Below are 15109 nucleotides of genomic sequence, written 5' to 3'. Positions count from 1 at the left end.
TAGCAAACTAAGTGGTCTTCCAGTGGTTCTCAGCTATATTTCAGATAATAGGTATTTTTCTTTTCTTTTGGGTTCAAATGTATTCTGTATTAAGTAATAGAGGTAGGAATTCAGTAAAGGTTTTAGCCTTTTAATTCAGTCTGAAATGGAATTGTAACTACAATTATGGTTTGTTTTAAGATCAAGGTTACAAAAATAGATAATAAGATTTGTCTTTCTTTTTCCTCTCCTATAGGAAATACAGATGAAGAGAACTGCAATTGAAGCTTTTAATGAAACAATTAAAATATTTGAAGAGCAGTGTCACACACAGGAACAACATAGCAAAGAATATATTGAGCGATTTCGCAGAGAGGGGAATGAAAAAGAAATTGAACGGTAAATCTACCTAATAACTCCAGGTGCACCAGTGAGACAAGATTTCTTTCCTTCCCTTATGATCTCTGTTTTGTCTGCTTTTATCTCCTCAAACTTCATAGTCATGCCGCATGGAACCACTTAACTGTTTCTGCAAACGGCACCAAACTGAACCTCCTCTCTTCTGCATTCCCCCCACCCCATCCTCCTAAATTGTTAACTCCTACTCATCACTTAGGACTCAGCTTAGATATGACTTTTCCAAGAAAATCACTCCTGATTCTCTAAAGTGGTTTGGGGTTTTTTGGTCTATACCTCTACAGCATCTTGTCTTGATCCCTACTGTAACATTTACTGAATGTCATACCCACTAAAACTATGAGTTTGTTGAGAGTAAAGACTGTGGCTTATTTTCCCTGCTAGTTCCAGCACCTATTATGGTGCCTGACAACACATAATGGATGCTCACTGAATATTTGTTGAACTGAAAATCAACTTGATAGAATAAATTGAGTAGAACAAGACCATGGACAGGAAGAATCACCCTGACTGTTGCAGGTCACTGCAGTCTTTGTGGTTATCAGGCAAAAAGATGATGAGGCCCTGAACCAGAGCAATGACAGGACAGGAAAAGGAGTTTATAGGAAACTGAGGACTTAATGCCTAACCACATGATAGTCATGGGAGAAGTCAGCATTTACTCCTAGATTTCTGATATGAGTGATTAAAAGATGAATTATTTACCAAAATAGGAAGTACATGATGAGAGTTCAACATTGGAGCCAATGAGTTTGAGGTTCCTGTGAAAACCCAAAAGGAGTTGTCCAGGAGACAGGCAGCTGGTTATTTGGATTTGGAATTCAAGGTACAGAAAGGATTTGGGAAGATTAAGTGTATAGTTGAGGGTAGATGCTAAGAATAAGTTTACTCAGAGAAAGTGATCAGTACGAAAAGTCTTGAATCTGGCAACTCAAAGGAATTGGAAGCCTGGATCAAAGCAAATTTAGGGAGTTTTAGAAGACTGAGTCAGGTAACTGTTTTGAGGAGTGAAAAAGTGGATAATAAAGAAAAATTAATTATGCCAGGGAAAAGCAAAATTATTTCTCATATTAGCTCTAAGTTATGTGCATAAGTATAGGGTTAAGTGCTGTGAGACAATGTAGTCTAGTGGTTAAAACCTTAGGCTTGAATTCCATATTTACCACTTAGTAGCTGTGTGATTTTGGAGTTTCTTAAATTATGGGTAATATCTTGTTGAAGTGCTGAGACAATTAAGGGATTTACCTATTCATATGTGTGTACACTCATACACTTGGTACATGGTATCAACAAATGGCAGTTAGTCTTCAGATGTCTCAATAGATGGCAATTATTATTATTATTTAAATATTTATTTATTTATGCATACAAGAACTGGGGTACAGGCCAGAAGTGTGGGGGGGGGTGAGAGGATTCACCAGAGACAGAGTGGGGAACAGAACAGGCAGACTGACTGAAATAATACTGCTGAGGGGAGCAGCGGGCGAGTCAGGAGAGGTCTGCTGTTCCATGTGGGTAGCTCTGGGGCTGGGGATCGAACTCGTGTTGCAGCGGTTGCAGACAGTTTCACAGGTTGCATCTTAACCCCTTGTGCCACCAGGGAGGTCCAGATAGCAATTATTATTTTATTTTTATTTTTTAAAGAATTATTTATTTATTTATACAAGCACTGGGTACAGTCAGAAGTGTGGGAGGGTGAGAGAATTCACCAGAGCCAGAGCGGGGAGCAAAGCAGGCAGAAGGACCGAAGCACACTGCTAAGGGGAGCAGCGGGTGGCAGGAGAGGTCTGCACGCCATGTGGGACCCTCCTCTGGTGGCCGGGGAACAGCCGGGGATCGAACCGGCGCTGCAGAGGCTGCAGGCAGCTTCGCAACCCAGCGCTCAACTGCTGCGCCACCGGGGAGGCCCAGATGGCAATTATTATTAATGAATAGGAAAAAACTTATAGTTTAGTTGCAAAGGTAGATAAAGTAGCATATGATAATAGTAACATAAAATCATTGTTATTGAGTGACAAATGAATAATGTGGATAGTTGTTACCTAAAAGGTTTTAGGGTAAAACTGAAAGGCTTGTAGCTATCACCTACCAAATGTTTATGAGGATGCCAGGCACTGTTCTAGTCTTTTACCTGTGTTACCATATTTAATTATAATAACTAAGTGAGGTACTACTGTAGGTACCTATTTTAGCAGATTAGGAAATGAAGGCACAGAGAACTTAAAACTTTACCCATAGTTAAGTTAAAACTTAACTACCCACACAGTAAGTGGCAGGACAGAGATTTAGACTTGAGACAGGTTGACTACAAATCTATAGCTTTTAACTGCTATATTGTACTACCTGTTAAATATTATACAAACAGCTTTATTTGTTCATTCATGGCCCTGGAATGACATATTCATAATTTAGCAATCACAGTGGAGAGAATTTGTTTACAAGAGTTCTAGAAAAAGTCCTAGAATTTACTCTCACTAGATCAGTTCAGGTATTATTATTATTGTTTCATTTCTGATCCAGTCACTGTGACCTGAGGATAGGGATGGGATGGAATAGAATATTTTCATTGTGATTGTGTGGATGTCAACCCAAGAATCTGAGATGGGGGCAGGGAACCCTTACCAACAGCAAACATCAGGGGTGCTATTACCAGAGAATGGGAATGGATACAGGGCCAGGCAAAACCAACAGATGTTCACCACACTTAAGATACTTAGAATATACTCACACTATAGAATGCTTCTGCTTAGTTCCTATTTTAGCTTAAATATGTCAAATATTTTCACAGAATTATGATGAATTATGACAAATTGAAGTCACGTCTGGGTGAGATTCATGATAGCAAAATGCGCCTAGAGCAGGATTTGAAGAAACAAGCTTTGGATAACCGGGAAATAGATAAAAAAATGAATAGTATCAAACCTGACCTGATCCAGCTGCGCAAAATCCGAGATCAGCATCTTGTGTAAGTAGTCTGGGTCTGTGTGGGAGGGAAATACCAGTTCCAGATCACTAACAGTATTGAAGACATTAGAGGTAGAGGAAGAGATTTCAATTTAAGAACTTAAAAAGGCAATCCTGTTTGTTAGTAGTAGAGAGTACCAGAGTTTACCAAAAGTCAGTGGGTATGGCTAACCAGATGAGGGACTCAAATCTATTCAGATGCTTTGGAAATCTCAGAAAGTGGCTGTGGTATGAGCAAAGTGATATAGCTTAAAAAGTACAGTTTAATGTTTGCCTGAAACACAAAAACCAGAATCGTTGGTTATATGGTAGAACCATAGAAATAGAAATTACCCTTTGGGACGGAGAGAAGGAAACTAATAATGGGGGATTACAAATACATATACAGAACAATCTATTAAGGGTTTTTATATTTAAGAAAAGAAATCCTGTATTTAAATAATAGAAATGTGTTATAGCAGGCATGAAAGATAATTTGACCTGAGGAGTAAAACCCAACTCTTAACTATTAGGGAAAAGTATTTGATTTGACTAAATATAGAGGTATTATTCAAATACAAATTGAAGGCTATGTTATCAGAATAAGTTGTTTGGATTAGATTTTTACACGAATAAATGATTGTTTCATAGAAGGAGCAAATCCATAAGAAAGGAAGATATTTTAGATTTTAGTTCTGGGTAATGAATAGACTGTTAGGAAATGTGTTTATGCTTTTGTGCTTGTAACACAAATCAGTTCAAACTCCTAGCAGGAGAAGACAGAGCAAAGACCTGAGTTTTCCATAGACTTTAGGATTTCTTTGTGTGAGTAAGGGAGAAGAGACATGATGTGAGCTATAGATTAGAACAGGTGAGTTTCAGTAGAGGGAAATTTAGGGTAATTTTTTTTGAAGGGGAAATAATCTCAACTAGAGAGGCATAAATTCTCTAGGACTACTGCTCCAGTTTCAAAGTACCTTTTCCAATCCCCCTCTTCAGAGACTGCTTAGCTTAATCCTTTCTTGGATTGAAAAACAAACTCTTCCCTCTTAAAGGATAGTAGTTGGGTTATAAGGGTAATTATAGTTAGACCATTAGAAACACGGCTCATTTACATCAATTTACATAAATGTAAATATGCAAATTGTATATTTGCATATTTTTTCCTACTTGCTAGTGGAATAGGTAAAGATATGCTAATACCAACTATATTTTTTCTTTCATTCTTTTTTTTAAAGCTTTTTTTTTTTAAAGATTTATTTATTTATACAAGCACTGGGTATAGTCAGACGCATGGGAGGGTGAGAGAATTCACCAGAGCCAGAACGGGGAGCAGAGCAGGCAGAAGGACCGAAGTACACTATCGAGGGGAGCAGCGGGCTGCAGGAGAGGTCTGCGCGCCACGTGGGACCCTCCTCCGTTGGCCGGGGAGCAGGCGGGGATCGAACCGGTGCTGGGGATCGAACTAGTGCTGCAGAGGCTGCGGGCAGCTTTGCAACCCAGCGCTCAACCGCTGCACCACCGGGGAGGCCCTTTTCTTTTGTTCTTAAGAGATCTTCAGTGTAATGTATGGGAGTAGTATTTTTCTTGTTTATTTTTATTTATTTTTTTAAAGATGAGAACACTAAGGTACAAAGAGAGGCTGGTCCAAAACCACACAACTAGTAACAGAACAAGAGATTGGATGTTAGGTCCTTGAATGCTTTGCCTCAGATTTTTCTTCTACAATGTACTGCTTTTACATGTGATCTAAGCATTATTCAACTACAATAAGTTAAATATGAATTAACATATTTATTGGAATTGTTCTTTTTCAAAATCATTTTTATTTTTTTTTAAGATTTATTTTATGCATACAAGAACTGGGGTACAGGCCAGAAGTGTGGGGGGTGAGAGGATTCACCAGAGACCAAGTGGGGAACAGAACAGGCAGATTAAACTACACTGCTAAGGGGAGCAGCGGGCAAGTCAGGAGAGCCTGCTGTGTCATGTGGGTAGCTCCCTGGCTGGGGATCGAAATCATGCTGCAGGGGCTGCAGATAGCTTCATAGGTTGCGTGTTAACCCTTTGCGCCACCAGGGAGGCCCCAAATCATTTTTAAATGTCAGTTTCTGGCATTGTTAATAGATGTTGAAGGACTCAGAAATTATACAATAGTATTTGAAATGGATTTTTGGGAGATTGTAAAAGTTGGCTGTGTCAGAAGGGCAGATACCATGGAGAGTGGCCCCCAAAATTCTTTTTCTTCTGGTCTTTCCTGGATATACTAAGATTTCTTGTAGCAAAAAGGGAGGTTCAACTTAAAGAGGTCTGTGATTAAAAGAAATTAGTTGAAAATGTGGCACAGTTTGTTCATTTCAAGCCATTTACTCAGAATGCTTATCTTTCTAATAAAGGAAAGATCCTTTCTTTAAGAAAACTTTTTTCCGACTTCTACCCATTGCCTAATTCCAAATCTGCTTCTGCATTTTTTAGGTATTTGTTATAGCAGCATCCCATTTCCAGGTATCTAAAAAAGTCTACTATGCCTACTCATTGTCAATTGACACTTGACTTTGGAATTTCTACCTGTATTAGGGGTTTTAATATTGGGAGTGTTTCCAGATCTGCCACAGGATAGAAGTGTTCATTCTTTCACCTCAGAAAAGTATAGAATAAGATTATATCTAAGAATACCCATCAGAATAGGAAGCTTTGCTCCTTTCTGTTAATAGAAAGCACAGAGAATGTATATGTAACAGTTCAATAAGTCAGCATCAGTTCAGAAAGATTATCAGGGATAAACTACATTTTCACAGGAGCAAAATCTTAAGGAAATGATCTATTGAAACAAATGAACATTTTAAATAAGAGGGCATTTCCTGGTGTTGGATGAACAAGTCCATTGCACAGTAAAATAAAAATTTTATTCTTACAGTTTAATCAATCAAGTGGCATGCCTGTAGTCACAAAATCAGTGCAATTTTTGTACATAATAATCTTCCAAAATATAGAGAATTACATTAGAAGAATTATACAACCAGAAGGGGTTGAGTAATGCTTAAATCACATGTAAAAGCAGGACATTAAAGAAGAAATCTAAGGCAAAGCATTCAAGGACCCAACATACACTCTCTCGTTTTGTTACTAGTTGTGTGGTTTTGGACCAGCATGTTTATACCTTAGTGATCTCATTATAAAAAAAATAAACAAGAAAAATACTACTCCCATAGATTACATAGTGTGCTACGTATTTTGTTTCAGTTAGAGTCATTATCCTGAACTTTTTACTACTGTAGTCACTGTAAGTTTTTAAATTTGTAATCTCTTCAACAAAGATATGTAACAGTGACAACAATAAAAAGGATGGAAATTTTTGGATGATAAGAAATTTAGAAGATAATATTTTGCTAAGAGACGTGATGGTGTAGAAGGCAGTTTGTACTAAATAAATTTTATCAAGATCACGTGTTGCTTTCCAGCTTCACTATCACTAAGCATAAAAAAATGAAAATCTGGTTAACTGAAGGGCAAGCATTACTGAAAAGGCAATGAAATCTTTCTAAAAGAACTTCAAAATTAGGTGTGATGCCAAGTTGTCTAGTGTCCTCAAAGTCAGATAGATACAAGAGGATCGTGGAGATTTTGTTAAAAGCGGCCCATCTGCAAATATTTATTGACTGTTTATTGAATATTGACTGTGTGCTGGCACTGTTTACCTTATTCACAATAGAGCTGTGAACAGGACACGCTCCTTTCTTTAAAGTAGCTTACATTTTAGTGAGAAAGACAAACAAGTGGAAATATAATGAATATCAGGCAACTGCTGTGAAGGTGATAGAATAAGCTAAAGTCTAGAGAGTAAATGGGGACCTGCCTTAGTTGGGACAATTAGGGTTGTCCTCCTTGAGGAAATGTCTATTTGAGACCTGAATGATCAGAAGCCTTGCTTGGGGGATGGTGATGAATGAAAGTTTGTATGCGTTACTCAAATTTTAGACTGTCATTCATCTCAGTGGAACTAAATGTAATGGTTTATATCATTTTATATGTAAAATGTTGATACATTTTAAGATACTGTGCTTTACCTAGTGATGAAATTACTCAGATTACCATTCTGAATTTCTTGTGACTGACTTAGGTACAAAAACAGACTTTGAAATTCTGTTTTAGAATTTTAAACTCAATGCAATAGGCCATACAGGAAATGGGTCCTCTGGCTTAGCAGAGATTGTAAATATGATGCCATGCTCACCTAGCCAATGATTTCATAAACAAATGTCCCACATGTTTGAGCACAAGTTATATACTTGTGGTAGTGTAACCTGGAAAAGGAAAATGAAGTGAGAGAAGTACCTAATTTCAATTAGCTCTTTGTACTTCTGCTTTTTGCAGAAAGTTGAAGGAAAAGTAATATAGACTAACATGGGTAAATCTCAGGCCACTCTTAGTGGGGCTGGGAAAAATAAGAGGTTCTTGGACTCTGGGAGTTTGGCTGACTTGAACATGTCTAATTTGCCCAGGCAGTGTTTGCAGATACTTACAGTACTGTCTTCCTTCCGGCAGATGGCTCAATCACAAAGGAGTAAGACAGAAGCGCCTGAATGCCTGGCTTGGAATCAAGAATGAGGATGCTGATGAGTAAGTTCTCTGTGTACCTTTCTATCAGAGGGCTTTGTTCCTAATATAAGACATGGACTTTCTTTATATAATATGTTAAGTGCTGGTTCTTATATCACTTGAGGACATTGATTCAAGAACTTTGCATCTCTTTTGAATTGAATTGCCTGAAGAATACTCTCTAGGTGCTTGAATTCAGAGACCTGCCCAACATGAAACCTGAATGCATAAGCACTGTTCCTTCAGACATTCATGTGTCAACTTATCAAATGAGACATGTGAATTGTGTGCTTTCAGCACCATAGTAACGAAGTTGTTAAAAAATCATGCAACTACTTACATTTTACTTTGTCATTTTGTGCTTAAAGATTAGAAGATAGTTTTGTGAATTTGCTTTTAGAGATGTTACCTGATTATTAAATATTTTAATTTTTTTAAGGACCTATTTCATCAATGAGGAAGATGAAAACTTGCCCCATTATGATGAGAAAACTTGGTTTGTTGAGGATATCAATCGAGTACAAGCAGAGGACTTGCTTTATGGGAAACCTGACGGTGCATTTTTAATTCGGGAAAGTAGCAAGAAAGGATGCTATGCTTGCTCTGTTGTGTAAGTCTTCTCTGGGGACATGGCCTTTTGAAAACTTCTCCACTCACTGATAGAAAATCAACCCCTCATAAAATTCAGATCAAATTAGTTAAAATATAATAATGACCCATGGCTATACATTTTTTTTTTTACAGTTTTTTTTTTTTTTTAAGATTTATTTATTTATTTATACAAGCACTGGGCACAGTCAGATGCGCTGGAGGGTGAGAGAATTCACCAGAGCCAGAGCCGGGAGCAGAGCAGGCAGAAGGACCGAAGTACACTGCTGAGGGGAGCAGCGGGAGGCAGGAGAGGTCTGCATGCCATGTGGGACCCTCCTCTGGTGGCTGGGGAGCAGCCTGGGATGGAACCAGTGCTGCAGAGGCCGTGGGCAGCTTCGCAACCCAGCGCTCAACCGCTGCGCCACCGGGGAGGCCCCCATGGCTATACATTTTTATAAAGAAAAGAGTTACCTTTGGAGAAGTGAAGTGCTATCTGAAGTTATTTGGGGGATTTAAATTTAAATGGGTAAGCAGTTTAGACCCTGCAACATTGCTGTTGGCTTTCAGGTATTTGTGAAAAGTAATGTGAGATCTTCAATTGAAAAGATCCCTTAATTCTTTAATAGTCTCTTGCATATCTTAGTCTTCACGGTCTGATCAAGGAAGGCTTGATTAAATAGCAATTTTTTTACTTCAGAAGAAAAACTTTTCTAAAATTTGTACTTAAATAATATTCTGTTTGGATGATAGAAAATGTATTTTCTGTAAGTTGATTTTAAGACTTAGTTTGGAAAAGCTTATTTTTCTCTTAATAGAAAATGAAGTTCTGGGGACAACTAATCATGCCCAGTCATACTTTACCTGTGTTGTATATATTCCTTTTAAGAAGGCAAACGCCTCCATTAACAAACACCCCACTTAGAGTGGAGGTATAGTACAATGATTATGAGAGCAAGCTTTGGTGCCAGATATATTTTATTTTACCTTTCTCTGCCCAGTTTCCTTATCTATAAAATAAGGATAATAATATTTACTTGAGGGTTTTTAAGTATTGAGTTAATATATACTGTAATGTGTTTTGATCAGTACTGACACATAATGAGTAAACATTTTCTAATTTTATTATGATACTGGTGCTAATGATGAATATGACAGAATGCAAGTAAAGATGACAAAATGATTTTGTCCTCAGAGGGCAAGGTGGTAAGAATAGATGGAAGACATTCATATTAACAAGTGCTCAGGGCTTTATGTGATTACTTATCCTTAATGGCCTACTTCAGTCATGGAGGCAGAGTTTGAGTTGGAATTTACCTGGTTTCAGAGTTCACATTTTCCTGTTGCATGATGCTTTCTTTGTTTCACAGTACCCAAGTAAATAGAATCACTGTAAAATAGGTGTCATTACTAGGCTTTGCACATGAAGAATTGTAAATTCTGGCGGGGAAAGAGAGGGTTGGGGGTTTTGTGAATGAAGTGGCTTTTGAGTTAGGCTATCAAAGGATGAATAATGGGGTAACTACTAGAAGAAAATAGGGCAAGATTTGAAAAGTGCATTGCATTATTGTTAACCAATGATAGAAATACTTGAAACATTTAATTTCTCTCAGACCTATGCTGCTTAAATTATCTGAGTGGAAATGGCAGGAAAGGATGTTTCTTGTAGGATTTGGGATTTTTTTTTTTTTTTTTTTAAAGATTTACTTATTTATACAAGCACTTGGGTACAGGCCAGAGGCATGGGAGGATGAGAGGATTCACCAGAGCCAGAGCAGGGAGCAGAACAGGCAGAAGGACCAAAATACACTGCTGAGGGGAGCAGTGGGCGAGACAGGAGAGGTCTGCGGCACCATGTGGGAATCTCCCTGGCCAGCTGGGCACTGCAGCACTGCAGAGGCTGCGGGCAGCTTCACAGCGCAGCCTCAACCTGCTGTGCCACCGGGGAAGCCCGGATTTGGGATCTTTTAAGAATAAAAAGGAGGAAGGAATAAGCTCAGTTCATTCATCCTTCTCCCTTACCCAGGTTATTGGGTGGCAGTCTGTGGGTTAAGGGCTTCACTGGTAGAAAGAACTGCCCAGCAGATTGGCTAATCCTTGAGAAACCAAGTTGCAGCTTAAATATCTTGGAGGAACTGTGTTCTTGTTTTCCTTCCATTAACCATTGACTTGACCAGACTCAAGTTCACAGTGGTGTAGATTTCCCTTGCCTGTGAAAACCTTCTGTAATCATATAGTAAGTTTACATTGAGGAATGGCTGGAAGCAAAGAGTCTGACATTACAGACTTCAACTTGTTTGTCAGCTACTCTAGTCATAAAACTCCTATGTCCAGTGATCTCTCAATATACTTAGAACATTTGCTGAAGGAGGAGCATGAATAAGTTCAGTTTTTCAGGAGATGCTAATAGCAAAATTAAAATGTTCAAGTAGTAGAGTATCAACTTCTGTTTTTGATTCCTATTTTTTCTATTTTAATTTCTGTTAAAGAATGCTTAACTCCACAGCATTCTTAGGCCAAGAGTCCTGCAAAACAGGAGTGTATAATATTCTGTTAGGGGGCCTCCCCAGTGGCGCAGTGGTTGAGCGCTGGGTTGCGAAGCTGCCTGCAGCCTCTGCAACGCCGGTTCAATCCCCGGCCACCGGACGAGGGTCCCACATGGCGTGCAGACCTCTCCTGCCGCCCGCTGCTCCCCTCAGCAGTGTACTTCATCAGTCTGCCTGTTCTGCTCTCCGCTCTGGCGAATTCTCGAGATCACCCTCTCGCGCCTCTGACTGTACCCAGTGTTTATATAAATAAATAAATCTTTAAAAAAAAATTCTGTTAGGTTAGGGAGTGCATACTTGTGATCTTTATTGTTGTCATTTGGATAAAAAATTTGATTAGGGATAGAAAACCAGATAGAACAAGAAATAGAAGACTTGACCAACACTATAAATAACTAGACCTCTTAACAAACACCTCTAGAACATTCCCCTTAACAAGAGCAGAATACACATTCTTGTCAATGGCCATATGACCTTGATCAAACATCTGATCTCAGAAGCTAAGGAGGGCTAGCTAAGCAGGCCTTGTTATCACTTGGATAGAATAATACATATTCTTCTCAATCACACATAAAACATTACCTAGGATAGACTACAAATGAGGCCATAAAACAAGTCTCAATGAATTTAAAAGTGTTGAAATCATGATATGCTCTCTGACCACAATGGAAAGAAATTAGGAGTCAAAAACAGAAGGAAATTTAGGAAAATCAAAAAACAACATACTCCTAAATAACCAATGGATTAAAAAATCAAAATCTGAATAGAACTATAAGAAACTGAATCACTAATTTAAAAAAAAAAAGCCCATAAAGAAAAGCCCAGGCCCAGGTGGCTTCACCAGTGAATTCTATCAAATATTTTAAAAGAATTAATATAGGTCCTTCACAAACTCTTCCAAAAAATAGGAGAGAACACTTTCCAATTTGTCCTAAAAAGACATACCAAAACAAGACAGAGATATCACAAGAAAACTGTGGCCCAATATCCCTCGTGAATATAGGCAACAAAATGCTAGTAAAGCAACTCCAGTGACATCAAGAAGGATTTATATTCCAAGACTAAGAAAGAGGATTCTTTCTAGGAATGCAGGGGTGGTTCATCATAAAAAAAATTAAAAAATAATACACCATATTAAAGGAGAGAAAAAGCATGATTATTAGTACGTAAAAAGTATCTGACAATATTTGCAAGTCATATATCTGTCAAGCAACTGATGTTTAATATATAAAGAACTGTGGACAATAAAGACAATTACCCTATTTTAAAAATAAGGAAAGGGGGCCTCCCCGGTGGCGCAGCGGTTGAGCGCTGGGTTGCGAAGCTGCCCACAGCCTCTGCAGCGCTGGTTTGATCCCCGGCTGCTCCCCGGCCACCGGAGGAGGGTCCCACATGGCCACCGGAGGAGGGTCCCACATGGCGCGCAGACCTCTCCTGCCACCCGCTGCTCCCCTCAGCAGTGTACTTCGGTCCTTCTGCCTGCTCTGCTCCCTGCTCTGGCTCTGGTGAATTCTCTCACCCTCCCGCACTTCTGACTGTACCCAGTGCTTATATAAATAAATAAATAAATAATAAAAATAAGGAAAGGATTTGAATAGACATTTCTAAAATGAAGAGAGATATATGGTCAATAAGCATCTTTAGTCATTAGGGAACTACAAATCAGAACCACAATGAGGTACCACTAAGATGTCTATGATTAAAAAAAACAGTAAATAATGTTGGCAAGGATGTGGAAAAGTTGGAATCCTCATACACTGCTGGTGAAAATATAAATTAATGCAACCACTTTGGAAAACAACTTGATATTTCCTCAAAAAGTTAAACAGAATTACCGTTATCAACAGTTCCTCTCCTAGGTATTTATTCACGTGAAAACACATGCCAAGGGGCCTCCCTGGTGGCACAGCGGTTAAAGTGTATTTCAGTAGGTCTGCCTGTCTCCCCACTCTGTCTCTGGTGAATCCTCTCACCCCCACACCTCTGGCCTACACCCCAGATCTTGTATGCATAAATAAAATCTTTGAAAAAACAAACACATGCCCATATAAAAACTTGTACATGAATGTTCAGAGCAGCATTATTCCTAATAGACAAGGAGTGGAAACAACTTAAGTGTCTATCCACTGATGAGTAAACAAAATGTGGGATATCCTTACAATGGAATATTATTCAGCCATAAAAAGAAATGAAGCTCTAATACATGCTACAACATGGAAGAACTTTGAGTATGGTGTATTAAGTGAAAGAAGTTGATACAAAAGTCTACATACTGTATGATTCCATTTATAGAAAATGTCCAGAACAGAAGACCGAAAGTAGTTTAGTGGTTACCAGTGTCTGGGGGTAGCGTTACCAGTGTTTGCTTATGGATACATGGTTTATCTCATGAAAATATTCTGGAATTAGATGATGATCATTATACAATCTTGTGAATATTCCAAAAACCATTGATTTATACACTTAAGAAAAGTTGATTTGTTCTGTCCCTCTCTAGTGTATTCTTGCTAATGAATATCCAGAGTTCATGATTTAATCCATTTCAGCTCCACCAGGTCTTGGTGGGAGGTGAAGGATATCGCTGTCTAAAATGGGGTAAAGGGACACACATGAATGTCACATTTTGCAGACTTTGCTTGACAAAACACTTCTCCTTTGTGTGACAGTTGCTCCCAGACTTCTGGCCATTTGGGTTCCCTTTATCATTATCTGTCTTAATTCCTTGTGGTGGTTGTGTCGTTGCAGGGCTGATGGGGAAGTGAAGCACTGTGTGATCTACAGCACTGCTCGGGGATACGGCTTTGCAGAGCCCTACAACCTGTACAGCTCACTGAAGGAGCTGGTGCTCCACTACCAGCAGACCTCTCTCGTTCAGCACAATGACTCCCTCAACGTCAGGCTTGCCTACCCTGTCCATGCACAGATGCCCTCGCTCTGCAGATAAAGGGGGAATGGGAAGAGAGGTGGCTCTCTAGCATTTTTTTCTACAGTTTTTATTAGACAATGAGGGCATTCTTTCTACGTAGACTGCTTGTTTTGCACAAGAAGTGATTCTGTGAATGTGAAGTGAAGAGGCCGAGCAGCAGCTGGCCAGGATGGGGGCATAAAGGGCCTGAGGTTCTCTGGGACTCAGCTGTGCCGCTGCACTGACATACGAAGCTGGAAGCAGATGTTGTTTTTTTGGAAAGTTTCACTGGGAGCTTGTTTTGTTTAACCAAGCATCCTCAACAGATCACATTAGGCTTGACGGGGGTGGTAGATTGTATCTGGAAGCCTCTATAGAGTCAGTGTCTTTTTTTGGTCTTAGATTCTTGAGCATGTGGCAGGAGGATGACTCTGCCAGTTCTCTTGTGATCTGGCCATCTCTCTTCCTCCCCCAAAGATGACTGTTTTGGTTCTGTGGTAGAAAGCATTTGGTGAAAAAGACAACCAAAGGAAAATCGGGAGGTTTGGAATTTCATTTAAAGAATCTTAGTCAAGGGTAAAACACCTTCAGTTGAGTGTCAGCATCTCAGTAGCTCCTCCCTCTTAAAAAAAAGCATCATGTTTAGAAACCAAATTGACCCCAGCAAAACAGCATTTGTTGCTGAACTAAGAAGGCGGCACTAGTATCTGAATGCACACTTCTGTACCAAAACTTGAAACTGAAAGGAAACCTAGAATTTGTTAGTTTTAACAAACACAAAAATTGGTCACTGTAACTCTGGCCCTTCCCTTGTTTCTCAGAGATGAGAAATAGTGTTGTGTTGTTTTGTTTTGTTTTGTGGGCATGGTGAGCTTTGAATCATAAAATGAAGTTGGTGCTTGTGTGGTGTTTCCTTAGCCTACAGGAGGAGCTGTTGTTTGAAACTTTTGTAACTTGTTTGTATGAGTAAAGAAAAGGTGCAATTCCGTGCTTTTAGATGGCTTGATATACCAAATATTGATATAGAACAACATTCTTATATGTGCTTCCTCAAATTTAAAGACCTTGCAGAAGCAGTAAACATGGTTTAATTTCCCTTCATCTCCCATCCTTTGCTGGGTAGGGCTCAGGG

The 15109-nt window shown here is 39.0% G+C and overlaps 1 protein-coding gene across 4 annotated transcripts in view; it reads left to right on the top strand.

Annotated features, from left to right (window-relative positions):
• Positions 1-14016, top strand: part of LOC311176955 (phosphatidylinositol 3-kinase regulatory subunit gamma) — a gene marked incomplete at both ends in the record, with an annotated part of 95162 nt that extends 81146 nt beyond the window's left edge. For 2 of the 4 annotated variants that reach the window (XM_084242615.1, XM_084242616.1), the window contains 5 exons: positions 236-378; positions 3185-3361; positions 7885-7959; positions 8378-8548; positions 13818-14016. In XM_084242615.1, the coding sequence (XP_084098741.1) occupies positions 236-378; positions 3185-3361; positions 7885-7959; positions 8378-8548; positions 13818-14016 (765 nt within the window). The remainder of the gene's footprint in view (positions 1-235; positions 379-3184; positions 3362-7884; positions 7960-8377; positions 8549-13817) is intronic. The other 2 variants (XM_084242618.1, XM_084242617.1) reach the window with 2 other exon arrangements.
• Positions 14017-15109: the final 1093 nt, after the last annotated feature.

This window comes from Talpa europaea (genome assembly GCF_964194135.1).
Source record: "Talpa europaea genome assembly, chromosome: 9".
Taxonomy (NCBI): domain Eukaryota; kingdom Metazoa; phylum Chordata; class Mammalia; order Eulipotyphla; family Talpidae; genus Talpa; species Talpa europaea.
Note: the sequence above shows the minus strand (reverse complement) of the source record. Positions and strands in the feature narration are given on the sequence as shown.